The sequence below is a fragment of the Vespula vulgaris genome, chromosome 6 (assembly GCF_905475345.1).
Source record: "Vespula vulgaris chromosome 6, iyVesVulg1.1, whole genome shotgun sequence".
In the NCBI taxonomy this organism is placed as follows: domain Eukaryota; kingdom Metazoa; phylum Arthropoda; class Insecta; order Hymenoptera; family Vespidae; genus Vespula; species Vespula vulgaris.
The window spans coordinates 1141741-1156806 of NC_066591.1; the positions used below are offsets into that span (position 1 = coordinate 1141741).

General features: G+C 30.9%; 3 protein-coding genes and 1 long non-coding RNA gene across 5 annotated transcripts in view; 3 read left to right on the plus strand and 1 right to left on the minus strand.

Moving 5' to 3' along the window:
- The first annotated feature begins 61 nt into the window (after positions 1-61).
- On the plus strand, positions 62-1173 carry LOC127064473 (uncharacterized). The gene is made up of 2 exons (XR_007781724.1): positions 62-213; positions 424-1173. It is a non-coding gene; the product is annotated as an uncharacterized LOC127064473 (long non-coding RNA).
- LOC127064468 (polyglutamine-binding protein 1) lies at positions 338-2061 on the minus strand. Its single transcript, XM_050995559.1, has 6 exons — positions 1734-2061; positions 1492-1601; positions 1248-1423; positions 951-1131; positions 689-852; positions 338-599 (listed from the first exon to the last, which is right to left on the minus strand). Exons 1-6 carry the CDS (start codon positions 1801-1803, stop codon positions 407-409), a joined length of 894 nt encoding a protein of 297 aa, XP_050851516.1. The 5' UTR covers positions 1804-2061; the 3' UTR covers positions 338-406.
- A 52-nt stretch (positions 2062-2113) lies between these two features.
- On the plus strand, positions 2114-5423 carry LOC127064459 (elongation factor G, mitochondrial). Its single transcript, XM_050995546.1, has 9 exons — positions 2114-2312; positions 2395-2553; positions 2633-3131; positions 3203-3467; positions 3560-3731; positions 3802-4092; positions 4180-4383; positions 4480-4791; positions 4866-5423. The coding sequence occupies exons 1-9, from the start codon at positions 2238-2240 to the stop codon at positions 5127-5129; spliced, it is 2241 nt and encodes a 746-aa protein (XP_050851503.1). The 5' UTR covers positions 2114-2237; the 3' UTR covers positions 5130-5423.
- A 142-nt stretch (positions 5424-5565) lies between these two features.
- Positions 5566-15066, plus strand: part of LOC127064458 (leucine-rich repeat and calponin homology domain-containing protein-like) — a 65175-nt gene continuing 55674 nt past the window's right edge. For both annotated transcript variants that reach the window (XM_050995544.1, XM_050995543.1), the window contains exon 1: positions 5566-5988. In XM_050995544.1, the coding sequence (XP_050851501.1) occupies positions 5802-5988 (187 nt within the window). In that variant the 5' untranslated portion in view covers positions 5566-5801. The remainder of the gene's footprint in view (positions 5989-15066) is intronic.

Here is a 15066-nt window from a genome sequence, read left to right on the forward strand (position 1 = left end):
TTAACCTCTACGAGACGAATTAAATCTATTGGCAATACTGCGAAATGGAATTAAACGCGGAAGGAAACAAATTTTTTTTTTTTTTTTTTTTTTCTTTTCATTTCGTAATGCATATGCTTCCGTATAAGAAGGAATATAATTATTAATTGACGATTTCTTTTTTTGCGATATATTCATTTTATTGTAACTTAAAAGTTGAAACTGTTGAACAAGGTTATGTATTCTAATATGTTATTAATTGAAGTTTTGTAGTTGAAATAATCGAATCGTATGATACAACGGTTTTTAATATTAATGAGAAAATTATATCAGTTTTTAAAGGAAAATACTTAATATGTATATTTAGAAAAAAATAATTTATTAGGATCAAATGAGCATTGACATTGTAGTAATATTTCATATTTATTCATTCTGGTTTTTCAGGAAACGATACTTTAGGTTTACCATTATTTTCTGGTTCTGGTTTACTTGCTCTATTTGATCTAAGAACTGCGCCTGGACTTGGATACGGTCTCATTTGATAAAGTGGCCCCGAAGCTGTGGTATCTGCACCTGTCTTAGCTTCATTATGTCTAGCTAATCCATCTGACCATTTTCCTCTATAAAACATAAAAAAAGAAAAATTACATTTGCCACAAAAATGAAAGCAATACAGTATTAAAGTATATAATAGATATATTTTTTATACCTTGGAATGTCACTGTAGGATGCTGGATCCATAGGATCCAAAGTACGATCCTTTTTGTCTTTGTTTTCAGGTTTATCTAATCTTTGATGTCTTTTATTGTCTGTACCTTTATATTTACCTCTATTTTCTATTTTACGTTCTCTTTTCGGTTCAGTTTCATCTACCTATGTATAGAATAAGTACAAAATTGATGATAAATACACGCATATGCATATGCTATAGCATATTAAGATATTATAGAATTAGAAACACAAATATTTACTTCCATGGGCTCTTGTTCACTTCCACTTTCATCACTTGACATATTATCATCTTGATCGGCTGCTTTAAGATGTAATTCTTCCCGTAACTGAGATGCTGGTTGAGATATTTGACATTTAGGATGACCAGGTGGTAACCAAGCGACTAAATCGGATGACCAATCCCAATAATAATGTTGGCCTCTATATTTTTATATTAATAATATATTACGAATTAATCATTTTTGCATATCTATTTAATTTAATATATATATATATATATATATATATATATATATATATATATATACTTTACTTACGATCCTGGGTCATATACCGCTTTCCATGTTTCTGGTAAAGGATATCTCTGAATTAATTTCATTTGACGTTTCAAGTATTTATCTGAAGGTTGAATATGACCAAGTCCCCATAACTCTTTACATCTTTTTGTACATTCGTGATAAATATTATATTTATTAGGACAGCCACTATAACCCTATAAAGAAAATATCATATAAGATTTTTTATTAATAAACTCAAATTTCATATTAACTTTACGCTTACCATAAATTTTTGAGAAATATCAATTTCACTAATTTCATCCTTCGCATTGTCATAGTCTTCGGCAATTACTTCCTCATGCACCTTCTTTTTTGCTTCTTTTTTTACAGAATCTATAAATGTAATACAAAGGTAATACAAATAAAAATATGAAGGAAAATCTAAGCAATTCTTTTTCTTTATATGAAATTTATGCTTATCAATGTATTTCAATTATAAACAATTACTTGGAGGTTATATCATACCATGTTTTTCTGAACCTGATATAAGTCCACGTTTTGCAAGACGTGCAACTAAGGCAGCAGGTAACGGCATTATGATTTCAAATATTATTCTTACACTTTCCTTTTAATAAATATATAAAATATAAACGTATAAAATATACGTCAATATCGTTCTGTACAGTGTTCGGCAAAGCCGTGAATTAATTGTTGTTGGAAATTATAAATATAAGAAAGGATTGCTAATAAATAATAATAACTTTCGGTATAAAGCACATTATTTAAATCACATCAAAAGATTAATTTTTTCTTTTAACTTTCACACTTTCAATTAATATCGATTAAAGTTACATGATCGATAGGGACAATAAACTAAAATAAACTAGTAGTTCAAAGTATATAAGAGATAGCGCTTTTTTCAATGTAGGTACATTCGTCCTTTCATTCTGTTAGTTAGTTTCATAATCATAATATATTAAAAAATAAAGAATTTAACGTGTAATCACGTGAAAAAACAATTAAAACATCATGACGATAATAGCAGTTTTAAGTCGGTCTATCAATTTGAGCCGACTATCACAATTAAATATATGTACTTCCAAGGTAAAAATTCTAACCTTTTTATAATTGAATATAATCCAGATAAAAAAGACTTGATAAAATTTAATTGTCATTAAATTTATAGCAAAATGTACGATTTTGGGCATCTCATGCAAAATTTGCGGAGCATAAACCTATTGAAAAAATCAGAAATATTGGAATATCTGCTCACATCGATTCTGGCAAAACGACATTAACGGAACGTATATTATATTACACTGGACGTATAGAAGAAATGCACGAAGTAAATACATTTACAATGTCATTAAGATTTGTTTTGTTTCTAACGCATTATTATATTATATGGAATCGTTATTGTATAGGTAAAAGGTAAAGATAATGTTGGCGCTACGATGGACAGTATGGAATTAGAAAGACAAAGAGGCATAACTATTCAATCTGCAGCAACTTATACATTATGGCAGGATCATAATATTAATATAATCGATACACCTGGACACGTAGATTTTACAGTAGAAGTAGAAAGAGCTTTACGTGTTTTGGATGGAGCAATATTGGTTTTATGCGCAGTCGGCGGTGTTCAATCACAAACTCTGACTGTCAATCGTCAAATGCAGAGGTACAATGTACCTTTTTTAGCATTTATAAATAAATTAGATAGAATGGGCGCCAATCCAAATAGAGTGTTAGAACAAATAAGAACAAAACTAAGACATAATGCAGCTTTTATTCAGTTACCTATTGGTTTAGAAAGTAACTGTAAAGGAATAGTAGACTTAATTTCTGAGAAAGCATTATATTTTGAAGGCAATTACGGAGAAACTGTAAGGGAAGATGAAATTCCTAAGAATATGAGAGTAGGTACGTAAGAGAAAATATGTTATTTTTATTATAATTGATAAATATTAATAATGTGTATAATGTATTTATAGAAGCGGATAATAGAAGATTAGAATTAATTGAACATTTGAGCAATGTCGATGATATACTTGGTGATTTATTCTTAAACGAGGTAAAACCTACAGAGAAAGATATAAAGGATGCAATAAGAAGATCCTGCATAAAAAGAACATTTACGCCTCTTCTTGTTGGAAGTGCGTTAAAAAATAAGGGAGTTCAGCCATTATTAGATGCAGTTATCGATTATTTACCAAATCCAGGTGAAATTGAAAATTTGGCTTTTGATGAAAGCACTGGGTAAAATTTACTCATTAAAATATTAATTTATATTTATCAATTAATCAAACGATTATTTATATCAATTTATAAAATAACTTTTTTGCCTATAGCGATGAAAATAAGAAAATTGTTTTAAATCCTATGCGCTCTGACAAGCATCCCTTTGTCAGTTTAGCTTTTAAATTGGAACTTGGAAAATTTGGACAATTAACATATTTTCGATGCTACCAAGGAATGTTGAAAAAGACAGATACTATTTATAATACTAGAACAAATAAAAAGGTTTGTTTACTATCAAGTATTTTATGAAAACAGATATAATTTACGTTATTAATTTCAAATACATATTTAGGTGCGTGTAGCTAGATTAATTCGTCTTCATGCAAATCAGTTGGAAGACGTTGAATCAATTTACGCTGGAGATATCTTTGCATTGTTTGGGGTAGACTGTGCGTCAGGTGATTCCTTTGTCACCAATCCAAAGTTACAATTATCTTTGGAATCAATTCACGTTCCCGATGCTGTTGTATCTATGTCAATTCAAGTAAAAAATAACAAAGATCGTGAATATTTCTCGAAAGGTATAGCAAGATTTACAAAGGAAGATCCAACATTCCACTTTTACTACGATACAGATAATAAGGTAATATGTAAAAAAAAATGTTAAGATCTTTCATATTGATTATATCCATATAATATCAAGTGTAATGATCTAACGAAACGTTTTTAGGAAAATATAGTTTCTGGAATGGGCGAATTACATTTAGAAATCTATGCGCAAAGATTAGAACGTGAATATAATTGTCCGGTTATACTTGGTAAACCTAAAGTTGCATTTCGTGAAACATTGCGAGAACCATATAATTTTGATTACCTTCACAAGAAACAATCAGGTGGAGCGGGTCAATATGGGCGTGTAATTGGCATTTTAGAGGTAAGATATTTATACGTATATATATATACACACATACGTATAAACGATATATTTTTTATTAGAGGATTACCTATTAAAAATAAAAATTATTTTTAGCCATTGCCACCCGAACAAAATACTGAACTTATATTCGCGGATGAAACTGTCGGAATGAATATTTCGAAACAGTATATACCTGGTGTCGAAAAAGGTTTCAGATTTATGTGTCAGAAAGGATTTCTCAGCGGACATAAATTGGCTGGTTTGAAATTTAGATTGATCGATGGTATGCAACATTGCGTGGACTCTTCGGATTACGCTTTTAATCTAGCGGGTCAAGGAGCTATGAGAGATGCTTTCGAATCAGGTTCATGGTATATTTTAGAACCTATTATGTCAGTAGAAATAATAGCACCCGAAGAATTTCAGGTAAGATATATCCAATAATATAAAATTTTAATCAATATCGAATTTAATCGGACATATTATTTTTTTATACTCAGGGTGTCATAATAGGACATGTTAATAAAAAGCGAGGCATTATAACAAACACAGACATCAACGAAGGATGGTTCATTATGAACGCTGAAATACCTCTTAACGATATGTTTGGATATATAAAAGAATTGCGAAGTTCAACCGAAGGCAAGGGTGAATTTACTATGGAATATTCAAGATACAGTCCATGTTCAGCGGAAGTACAAGAAAAACTAATTATGGAATATCAACAATCGTTAGAATTAGGAATACAGCAAAAGCGAAATTAGGTTGATAACGAATTATTAGGATCAAATTATAATTACACGTAACATACATATATATATTTATATATATATATATAAACACACACATAAAAATACACACACATATATATATAATATAAATTATATAGTTTAATTATTAATAATAATATCAGTCAGTTTTATAAATTATGATTAATTTAATATAATATCGTGTAAAATAGTATCGACTATAATATAAATAGCTTTTTACCGTAGACGTTAATGTAAAAATAAAGAGAAATGTTGTGTAATTTGTAAAATAAATTCTACGATGTAATGCGAGAACATTTTGAAAATTCTAATCGAAAAAGTCGAAAATCTTTTGAAAAGAACCGCCGAACGTTTTAATAGCAGCGCCATCTTGAATGTTCTCGATAGGTGGCGTTGCGATCGAAGAGCGCGAAGCGACACGTTAACCGTATCTTGGATCAGTAGCGCAGTGGCAAGCAAGGAAGGAGGGTGGTTCGTGCGCGCTATAATCTAACTCCCTTTTTTTTCTGTCGTTCTTGAGGACGTGTGCGTGTCTCCTCGCGTAGTGGGGTGGTTAGATCGAGGAGGTCCTCTCACTCACTCTTTTTCTCTCTTTCACTTTCTCTCTCTCTTTCTCTTTCTCTCTCGCAGTCGTGCTTTCGCGTGTGTGCCCAAAAAAAATGTAACATGGCGATGGTCGCGTCGAACATGAGCGGCCACATACAAAAGCAACTCACCAGGAGCCTCGAACGGATCCTGGAGGAGGCTCATCTTAGTGGCGAGTTGAAGTTAAGCGGCAGGAAGCTCAAGGATTTTCCAAAAGTCGGCAAACCTGGCGCTGCCAAATATAATCTGCAGGATACAGTGATAGCCGGTAAGTATCGTTTTTTCTGTATCTTTGTCTCTCTCTCTCTCTCTTTATCTTCTCTCTTTCTCTCTCACTCACTCTCTCTCTCTGTCTTCACAATTCTTTATCATTAATATAAGTTCGTTAATAACTCGATAGGTCACCTTTCTTACTTATTACGAAGTTGTAACGTAATAGACAAAAAAAAAAGAACATTGCTCTTACCAGACGTTTTCAATTTTCTTCTAACAATTATCTTTTACAATGTCACTCATACGAACGAGAGATTAGAATGAAAAAAAAAAGAAAATAAATAAGTAAATAAATAAATAAATGAAGGAAAAGCAAGGAAGAGTAACTATCGAAGAGTATAGTTTATTTCGATATCTACTTTTAATTTTAGATACAATCGATTTTTTCTACGACTTGTTCAATCGTGATTGTGACAGCAAAATATCGTAATGTCAAGATCGATTCGGTCTGTTTATTCTTTACATCTCCTATGTATATAGACACACATACATACATATATATGTATATATTTTATTTGACGAATTTAACGTCCAATATACATAGATCGTTACACTAACATCGATAACGTTAACATTATCGTTTATTATATCTACGATCTGCCGGCTGATCGAAACGCACAAGACCACTGGATTCAACCAATCGTCTTGTTCCATGGCGTTTCTAAGATAAAACGTGTATGGTTTCCAGCGAAACGCTCGACTCTGCGTTCGTGTCGTGTCGTGTCGCGACAGATCGATTTTGTTATCTGCCGAGTTTGTGCGTAGTTATATACTAACACACTCATTACGTATATTTTCATGGAAAAATTAAAAGAGAAGTATAAGACAGAGAGAGAGAGAGAGAGAGAGAGAGAGAGAGAAAAAAAAGAGAGAGAAAGATATATATATATATATATAAATTATATAAATATGTAAAATATATATAAATATATAAAATTTAATAAAACGATATGTTCTCCGATTTACATATATACACACACATACATTTACACATACACACATATAATATATATATATATATATATATTATATATATTTATTATACATATATATATGTGTGTATATTTACTAATTTATGTTACTAATTTTCATTAATTGTTATTTTTGTCTTTAAATCGTTTATTTAATAAGAAATATTTTAGTAGTAAGATCAAACGAACAACAACGATTTGTATATCTTAGAAATAAATACCGGAGAGCGTGAGTAATCTCTCGAAAGAGTCAAACTAGCGGTGTTCAGTAGAAAACACGTGCTATTATACGAGCCGTAGATTTCCAGAAGAACGTGACACGTGCGACTTGTATACGGTATATACCTATAACCCAAGGGTGTTCAATAAAGACGATTCATTATTCTTTTTTTTTCTTTTTTCTTTTTTTCTTTCTCTCTCTCTTTTTTTTTTTATTTTATTTTTTCACTTCGACAGACTTCGAAAGACGAGACAGTTCTCGGAATTTTTTTATTTTACCTTATTTTATTTTTTATATTTCTCTCTCTTTTTTTTTTTATATTTTTCAAAAGAAATTTTTCTTACGTTTCACTGTTATTATGTTGTTTTATTCGAACGTTTTCTTTTTTTCTTTTTTTTGAACATTTTTATTATTTGAACATTTTATATTTTTCACGTAACATTAATTTACATATTACATATGGAGATATAGTTATTTTGTTATTTCGACCTCGACTTATGTATGTATTTTACTTACTTACTTACTTACTTACTTACTTACTTACGCGTGTCTCTTTTAGTCTTCAACCCTGAAAAATTGGCCGAGCTTCGAGAATTCCTCGATAGACTTGCAATTATATTTGTATATGAGTCACGCCCACGCAAACACGCACGCACGCACGCACGCGATCGCTTTGGCACGCTGAATTCTATCTCGTATGAAATTCTATTATAGAGTTAGAGGTATCAACTATCGATGCTCACCTCGAACGAGATGAATATTAATAAAATTTCGTTTATATCGATCTACGATCGACGTTCTCAAATGTCGAATTATTTACATATGGATTAACAGCAAAAGCAATCTCTCTTTCGAGCCTCGTAATATTCTACAAATTTTTATTTTTAATCGATATATTTGCAACTATAAATTTCCAATTTTCTTGAGTATTAATTTTAATCACGAGAAAATATAACAATATATATCGCGAATATTTTAATTAGTTTCTAACAACTCTCATGAAAGTTTCTAACGAGTCCCTTGAAGAATACAAAATTTCTCCAGCGATGATCGTAATTTCACCATAGATCGTAATAAATGATCTTTGTAGTATAACAAAAAATTTCTCTTTTGTCCTTTCTACAATAATAAGAATAATAATGATAACGATAATGATATTATTATTAGTCTCTCCATTGCGATGATCAAAAAAATGATAAATACATTTTGATGGTAGAAAGTTCAGTCAATTTGTTTAAATAGAAAAAGAACTTTCGCGCGATTATCGATCGAGGAAAGTTCGATTGTACGTCGTTGTTGGTACAGTTTGCAAACAGATTTGAATGAAACTACAACGATCGTTTCTGGTCACGCTCGAAAAGGTCGGTACTAGTTTAGAATGGGATGTTTTACGCTCGAGTTACGTTCGATCGTTTCGAGTATGTCAATTCAGCGATCGCGTACGAAGAATCTGCTATTTTTGTTTGTTTGTTTTTTTTTTTGTATTTCGTTGTTACATATTTTCTATCTCTTCAAACGTTTTATGCACTCAATTGATTCGAATTACAATTAATATCAATTACGATTAATATCAAAATTATATTTCATTAATTATTAGAACAAATTGATCATAATTTTCGATTATAATAATTTTTTTTCTAATCGTTTATCTAATAATATGATCTTTTTTGTCTCTTAATTGAAGTTACTTTGAATAAATTTTGTGGGTTTCAACGGCAGTTTTTAATCAGCTTAGAAAAGCTGAAAGAATAAGAAGAATATGAAAGAGAGAGAAAAAGAAAGAAAGAAAGAAAAAAGAGAAAAAGAAAAAGGGAGAAAAAGATAGAGAAATGGTATGTTGAGCCGCATATCCGATCGGTACGATGACCGTCGAGAGAAGAGTTTATGGCTTTACGTAACACATGCAACTGTATATATATATATATTGTATATGCATATATATATATATATACCACACACACACTAATGTATATGTTTTTCACACAAGCCATCTGACGGTATGCCGCTTTTACGATTGTTACTTAATTGCAAAATTATGGCCTCCTGCGAGATACATAAGATCCGATTATTGGTACTTTAAAAAAAAAAAAAAAATGAATACTCTCGTATTCCTTATGTTATATGCATTCCTTTCCCATCATCGCACCATAAACGTCGAATAAATACGAATGTATGATTTTACGTTTATATGTTGCTACTTTTCGAACTTGATTTTCTTCCCTTTTTTTTCTTTTTTTTTTCTTTCTTTCCTTTTGAAAATTAATACTTTCGTATTTATTCATCTACACTTTTTCATGATGTACGATCCTGTGCATAAAAATTAAAATTACTCTTACAATATTACAATGGTAATGAAATTATTTAATTCGATAATAGAAACATACATAGGCGTATGTTTTAAAATATTTAATTAACGATTAATATCGATATTTGTCGTTCGTTATCTTTCGATGATTAATTGAAATTTTTTTTTTAATAATTTCGTAACATTTTTCTCTCTCTCTCTTTTTTTTCTTCCTTTTTTATTTTCATTTAAAATAAAAGAAAGAGACGTTGTCGTATAGTTCGATAATCACCGGTGTGTTGTATACACTCTCTTTATAATATTTCAAAATTTTAGATATCCTCTTTGGTATCTTTATATACGAGCGAAAGCATTTCGATGTCGCTGTGTTATCGATAAACGATATCGATATTGAAGTAAAGAAGGAACGAACGAACGAACGAAAGAAAAAAAGCTACTATAAGCCTGGGTAATTTTTTAAATCTAACGCAAAATGAAAAGAAAGAAGAAAAAGAGAAGAGGAAAGAAGAAAGAAGAAATTAATATAAAAAGTTTCGTCAAATTTCGTAATTGATGAAATACTTTCGTAATTGATTTTTAAAACCATTTAGAAACTTTAGATGCAACAACCCCTATACCTATTTAATTTACATTCATAGATACTTACTTTAGTAATACTTAACTTATACATACATACATATATTTTGATTAATTAATTACTTAGGATGGATTAAAAATAAAAAAGATAAAGAAGTAAGTTTAAACGTATCGATCCACGTGTCGAGCAAAACATGGCAGTTATCGTATGTAAGCTAATTTAATTAACGTAATTTCATTCTACGATTCTTTATCGCGTTGAATGTAAAAATACGAATTAAAAAGATAGAAAGAAAGAAAGAAAGAAAGAAAAAAGAAAGAGACGAAAAATAGAAAGAAAAAAGCGGGACAAAAGGAGAGAGTTAGTGGGAGTAGAATGAGGGGGGGGGGGGTGGAGGAGAAGGAGGGGTGACAATGACCGGTAGAAGAGGTCTGTGCTCCCAGGAACGAGAAATGCCTACACAAAACGAGTCTCTCTCTTTTTCTCTCTTTGCATCTATTTCCTCACGCCCACGTACTTCGGAATAGCAGTAGTAGTCATAGGTAAGTTCGTTCAAAACGATCGTTTCGATGTACGAGTTCCGTTATGCATCGAGAGATCGACCTTTGAACGAGATGCACCGATATGCGATTGTATTTATCGTTGTTATTTATCGTAGAAGGGTACGTAGACTACGAAATTGAAAATCATTCTTTTTATTCGTTTTTTTTTTAATTCTTTTTTTTTCAATTTTTTTTTATTCTTTTTCCAACTTTTTTATTTAAACATTACATTAATTTTTGGATTTGTTTCTCTCTCTCTCTCTCTCTCTCTGTGTGTTTGTCTATCTTGTTCGTTCTGTTTCTCAACAGCTTTGCTAATAATATCGGCACAATGACCCGCGTTTGTTGATACAAGGGAGTTGTAATAGACGTGAGAGAAGAAGCATCGTTAATTAGATCGGTAGAGTGTGAACTCTCGGGGACTACGTTATCGACTTGCAGTGTTATACGAATCGGGGCATAAACTTCCGATAGGTCGGACTGCTTCTCTTCTCTTCTCTTCTCTTCTCTTCTCTTCTCTGTCCCTCTTTGTATCTTTGTCTCTCTTTCTCTCCCTTGTCTGTCTCCCTTTCTCCGTGTTTCTTGGATGAACTAAGGGGTCGATGACGAATAAGGAAACTTGAAAGTCTCTTTTCTTGTGAATATTTTCATTTATATCCTCGGATAATGGTTCAGGAAGTGTTGCATTAATTTTTTTTCCATTTTCTCTCTCTCTCTCTCTGTTCTTCTATTTCTTTTCGTTTTTATTTTTTTATTTTGTTTTACAAAGAAACGCGTGCGTGCGCGCACGCGCGTCTTATAATTATACAAAATTATTTGCAAATAAAAACTAATTGGGAAATAAAAATTACACGCGATTTAAGTCAATTTGATTGATAATCGATGACACGTCTAACGCTATACGTTGTTAAATCGTACGGTATATAAATAATATATACTGTCTGTTAATAAATACAACTAATTAGTTTGTAACGTTAGATAAGCAAAAACGTTTTGCTCAATGCACCAACTATGTGAACGACGTCGTTGACCTCAATGACTTTGTAATTTCATCGACGTGTTACTAAGATAGGTGTAACAATTTTACGTGTATATATTATTATTATTATTATTATTATTATTATTTTTTTTTTTATTATTAATGCAGCTACGTAAGTTGTATTTTTTTGTTCGGTCAATTTTCTTTTTTCCTTTTTATACTCGTTACAACGAAACGGTCTTATGAGAGCTCGTAAATGCAGCGGTGCCATCGCGGTGTAAAGAACGTTATCTCGAAAGTGGCCAACATTTCCTGCGGGTGAGATATAATAACTACATACACGTGCATATGCACGTACACACACATCCATGCATATGTATATATTTGGCTTCTCATTTGGGAAAGTTCATAGTAATTTTTTATGAAAATACCAAAATTTTATACACGTATGTAAATTGTTTCATTTCACTGCATAATGTTCTACGTTTCAACATAATATACTTACATATATAATTCTATATTTAATTTATACATGCACACACATAATATATATATATATATATATATATATATATATATATATATTATATCTTACATTGTACGTATGTTACATGTTAAACTTTTTAACATATTTACAATTTATACAGATTTACAGATTTACATATTTACAATACCTATATTTTTTTCGTAATGCAAATATTAATATAAGAACGTATGTGAAAGAACAGTTAATGATTTTCTTAACAAATTCTAGAAACGCGTTACATTACACACACACACACAAAAGAATCAATAGTCGATAATTCAAAAAGACATGAAGTGGGAATTTGATGGTATGGGACTACGTAAAGAGGTAAGAAAGCGTTTTGTCATTTTGTCGATAACATCTATACGTCCATCTTCTTTCTATCTGCATTTATCTTTATATCTCTCTCTCACTCTTTCTCTCTTTTTTTTTTATAATGTCGAGTCGGCAGACGACGAACTCCTCCAGTAAAGTATCGACCCGTCTTTCTCTCTCTCCCTTCGTCTGTCTATCTCTCTCTTTCTTTTTCTCTTTCTCTCAATTTTTTTTTACATCGCATCTCTTTCTCTTTTTATCGTCGGAGAACGATAAAAACGACACGTTTCATTCATATGCAAAAATCTTTCGGTCGCTCTTGCTCGCCCTCCACTTGCAAAAGAACACTCGCGTGCGTTTTGTCGATCTCCTCGATTCAGATTCTCTTTTCTCTCAATGTTTTCTTCTTTTCTTTTTATTCTTTTCTTTTTCTTTTTTTTTCATTCTTTTTCTTTTTTCGATGCTTACATAGTAGTTTTCTCGCATTCGGTCGAGGTCATACCGTTTAACTCGAATTTTATATATTCGTGTATAATACATTTTATTCGAATGAGAAATGAAAAAGAAGAAAGAAAATAGATATATTTTGTATCACGTCGAATGTAAATCTTCAAATACAAACAATATTATCGTTGTATATATTATACTATAGTATAGTATATACTATAGTGTCGTTTATTGCAAGTAGATATAAAATAGTGAAAACTTTGATATTAATTATTAATCAACTCATATCGGTATATATCATATTACGTAGATATACGATAAATTATTATACATCAAAGGTTACTAAGCAAATTACGTTCGCTTAAATTATCGTCTAAATTCTAATATAAGTTAGCTGGAACCCTTAGCAGGGTGTAATAACGAAACAGTGCGACTATAAAAACAGTTTGCCGTGACTGATATTATCGGCTTTAAAATTTACATCTTTCTACCTCCCTCTTACCCTATCTCTCTCTTTCTCTCGCCCTTTTTCCTATCTTTCTACCTTCATTCGTTTATGTATGAGGCAAAGATATTACTCATAAATTATCATATTATAAATCTTTATATATATATATATATATATATATATATATATATATATCAAGATTTAAATTACCAACATTGATTTGTGTATAAGTTGAGAATATTACGTGATATTATTCCATATACATATATACAAAGATATGTACTTTGTAATACATATGTATTAATCATAGTTTGCAAATGGAGATAAATAATAGTTTTCTTTTTATTTCTCTTTCGAGATCTTCACTCGAAAGTATATTTCTTCTTTTTTCTTCTTTCTCGAATTAGGTGAGTCTATTAAGCGTTAGTCGGCTGTTGTCACAAGAAGAGACACGGAGAGTGAGATAGATAGTTAGATAGACAGATAGAGAGATAGAGATAGAGAAAGGCTGACATTTTTCTTCATTCCCGAGGAAACGAAGCGTCCTTCTTTATCCGGGCCATTTATCTCTTTCAAGTTCTCCAAGCGTTTATCTAACGTCATAGTGAGTGCACTCTCCCGTGAGTTCTGCGTTACTACTTAATGAAATCATACGGGCGATTCAATTACGTCCTCTGCATCGTCCTCGCATACGTTCTGTACCACGTTGTACATATGTACAATGCAAATATACCTCTGTCTCTATGTCTGTGTACGTGTATATATATGTAGGTAACTTCTAAACGCGTGGATTCTCACCGCGACTCACGTTTGCAAAATTAACGAGTCGGTAATTGCATATATGATGAGAGAATCGTATTAATCAGAGCATTTTCTAGGTCACATAGATATTTAGCATCACCTTTATACGAAAACTCGATTTGTTTTAAAGTTTCATTCTGTAATACATACTCGTATATTCGTAGTAATTTTTTCATTTATTTATATTTTTTTTTATCAGCTTATCGAAAGGAAAGAGAAGATTATAGGGTGATAATAATAATATCGTGATATATCCCGGAAGTGTATTTACGTTATGATGCAAGTTTTTATCATTTGGTGACTGTTATCGAGTTACACAGTTGATTCGATTATTTTATCGGAGACGTTGATTGTGCATGTGTATATATATATGTGTGTGTATGTATGTATGTATTTATCTATATATGTATACATTACCTATTTGAAGAACCTGAGTATCTAACATTTACACGTCGACTCACTTTCATCCTCATCGTGTCTTTCATAGAAATCGAGAGTAGTACGCTCGTTTTCTATGGGAAATCATGAATGGACCGTGTAAAACATAATTCCAGGAAGCTCTCGATGCAAGAAGTATTACGCGTTGGCGGATGTTTCTATTTACTCTCTTTCTCTCTCTTCCTCTTTAATTCATTCTTTCTCTTTCAGTATATTTATCGATCCATTTTGTTTCCATTGAGTAGCAACGAAGGATCAGTGACCCAGATTTTTACCAAATCAGGCTATTGCTTCCTACACGAAACGAAATATTTATATATGTAACATCTTTTTCTTAATTCTTATATACATATGTTTCTATTGATAATACTTTGATATACATTTTAGATATCATGATTTATACAGATATATTTATTTATACATAATATAATAAATATGATATATATATATATAAATATCTATTTGTTACGTATCAATGATTCTTTAAGCTAGATGTATGTATTT

Excerpts from the sequence above, each read along its gene's own strand:
- LOC127064468 (XM_050995559.1), bottom strand. The coding sequence starts at position 1,803 with ATGCCGTTACCTGCTGCCTTAGTTGCACGTCTTGCAAAACGTGGACTT. Across the intron at positions 1,424-1,491 it reads ATATTTCTCAAAAATTTATG|GGTTATAGTGGCTGTCCTAA; the intron begins GTAAGCGTAAAG and ends TTTTCTTTATAG. Across the intron at positions 600-688 it reads TCCTACAGTGACATTCCAAG|AGGAAAATGGTCAGATGGAT; the intron begins GTATAAAAAATA and ends TATGTTTTATAG.
- LOC127064459 (XM_050995546.1), top strand. The coding sequence starts at position 2,238 with ATGACGATAATAGCAGTTTTAAGTCGGTCTATCAATTTGAGCCGACTA. Across the intron at positions 2,313-2,394 it reads TAAATATATGTACTTCCAAG|CAAAATGTACGATTTTGGGC; the intron begins GTAAAAATTCTA and ends TTAAATTTATAG. Across the intron at positions 2,554-2,632 it reads GTATAGAAGAAATGCACGAA|GTAAAAGGTAAAGATAATGT; the intron begins GTAAATACATTT and ends GTTATTGTATAG.